General features: G+C 36.8%; 1 protein-coding gene across 1 annotated transcript; it reads right to left on the minus strand.

Moving 5' to 3' along the window:
- Positions 1 to 314: 314 nt before the first annotated feature.
- Positions 315 to 1,845, minus strand: LOC115013316 (prosalusin-like). The gene is made up of 2 exons (XM_029439526.1): positions 1,672 to 1,845; positions 315 to 562 (listed from the first exon to the last, which is right to left on the minus strand). Exons 1-2 carry the CDS (start codon positions 1,790 to 1,792, stop codon positions 396 to 398), a joined length of 288 nt encoding a protein of 95 aa, XP_029295386.1. The 5' UTR covers positions 1,793 to 1,845; the 3' UTR covers positions 315 to 395.
- Positions 1,846 to 2,293: the final 448 nt, after the last annotated feature.

Here is a 2,293-nt window from a genome sequence, read left to right on the forward strand (position 1 = left end):
TAAAACCGGCAGAGTGATTATAATGACATGGCTTTGGTGTGTGTGAAGCTCTGAATATTATAAATGAATGAATGATGTTTGTGATGCCAATACATATATTATGGACTTATTAATATGGTGTTTGTCAATGGCGGGGTCAAAAGGGAAAGTGGAGAGGGTTGTGATGTGAATGTGCTTGTGTCACGTCAGCATAGATGAGGTGTTATTGTTGTTTCCAAGTTCTTTTGAACACAACGGACACTTCACCTATTTTAAATACCAGAAATGAGAAGAAAGACATTAGAACAAGGGATACGCTGTGTTGTCACATTTATTTACAGTATATACGCTAGTTATTATTACTATGTGCATACCTATTAGGTGAGATCAGCTCAAAAGTCCATATATTTATTTATTTATTTGGAGCTGACCAGCGTCTTTCCTGTCCCAGAGGAGCCATGGAAAGACAGCACCAAGGGCCGCTCAGGGATTTTATTCTGAAGGAACCTCGCCACCTCCTCTGACACGATTTCCTGAGCCAGATGTTGTCCGTAAACATTCTTGTAAAGGTCCCACTCCAGGTCTGGTAGTGAGGAATTATAGATACCTGTGATGTTAATGTTACCAACCATCCTCAACACATACTTGGCTGAAAACTTTATAGATCACATAACTTGTGCTCCAGATTGGTCCAGGAACTAGAACTAACCCTTTTCACTGGAAGAAAGCCGTACTTAAAGTATGAAAAGTAAATGTATTCCTAGTGCAGTGTAATGTGCCCTATAATGTCAGTGTTTTACGATTATAAATGTTGTTTTTGAATTAATATTAATGTGTATGTGGCATTTTACTGCTGTAGATGTTAATGGTTGTGCTCATTTTAACTTGGGTGGTTTAATCTACTGCAATGCAACATATTCTATAAGATCATCATGTTTGTAGCTTTGTCTCAGTCCTGTGAGAACCACATATCTCTAAAAAGATAACTTCATGACCTCAGAAATACAGCTGTTTTCAGCATTGTGACGATGCGTTTTCCAGATGAACCAAGACGCTTTTAAAATAGTTAATTAGAAGTAGAAATATGTTCGCAGCACATAAAGGAACACTTGATGCTTCAGTTTATCACAAACATTCAAAATCGCATCTTGAGATACATGGTTTTCACTGGACAGGAAGAAGAGGAACGGGCTCTATAGTAATGGTCTCTAGCTGTCGATTACCATGAAGTGAAGTTAACATGTAATTAACAAATGTTCCATATACCAAATCATTTCCATAAAAGTTACCACACATTGTTAATGTCGCATTTTAAACTGCATATTAAGAAAGTTCCCCCACAGTTTAGAGTTTGCAACTTGCAAAACAATGATTTGTTCCAACATATTCAAACTGTATTATTAATGTTTAATAGCAGAGAAGATTTCCTGTGTTTTTTCTAGCTAGCATAACAGCTAACTAGCAAAGCAGTGACTACAGTAACGTTAACAGTATTAAGTAGATCTTCCTGACAACACCAGTTAGCTAACATGTTCTGCACACGAACAAAACATATAACCTATGTTTAAATTACTAGACAAATAACCTTGCTAAAAACGTAACACTCAATGTTTAACTAAAGCTAGCTGGCTAACAACAAGCAGCACTCGTTGGTTAACGTTAGCTACCTACGACACACATATATCGTCTTACCTCTGATATTTGGCTTAAAGTCGCATTCACAGCTGTCTGACATGCTGCAGTAAAGTTTCTGAAACACGCCACAGACCGGACTATAAAGATATAAAAACAGCACAGACAGGATGGCCAACATTTTGGCTGCCTGTTGGCAGACAGGAAACCCGAATGGACATTCACCTAACGACAACCGGTCAATTTTGTAGTTTTTCTACTTCGAGGAAGGCGTCCAGAAACACTTAACAGAAATTATAGGGAGGACTGCTTTTCCCAGAAAGCATCTGGCATGGGCGTACTGAGTAAGACACGTTGGAGGATCACAGTCACAGTCCAGAAAGCACAGCTGGGAACACAACATCTGGAAAAATACTACTACTATTTTACCGCTATATATGCAGTATTTTATTATAAAAATTATATTGAGATTAAAATGTATTTAATTATAATGGGACATATTTGCAAAACATGGTAAAATAATTAAACGTTGTTGTAATAACATAGAAAGAAAATATTTTTATTAGCAAATGATTCTACCGAAAATAAACGTTTGGACACTTAAGTTAACCGTTTATATTTGTAATGAACTGTAATTCTTTATAGAAATAATTCCATCCATCCATCCATCCATCGTATACCG

The sequence above is a fragment of the Cottoperca gobio genome, chromosome 9 (assembly GCF_900634415.1).
Source record: "Cottoperca gobio chromosome 9, fCotGob3.1, whole genome shotgun sequence".
Taxonomy (NCBI): Eukaryota; Metazoa; Chordata; class Actinopteri; order Perciformes; family Bovichtidae; genus Cottoperca; species Cottoperca gobio.

Bases quoted from the DNA above. Each gene is read 5' to 3' on its own strand.
- LOC115013316 (XM_029439526.1), bottom strand. From the start codon at position 1,792: ATGTTGGCCATCCTGTCTGTGCTGTTTTTATATCTTTATAGTCCGGTC. The intron at 563-1,671 runs GTAAGACGATAT...CCTCACTACCAG, and splicing joins CTTTAAGCCAAATATCAGAG to ACCTGGAGTGGGACCTTTAC.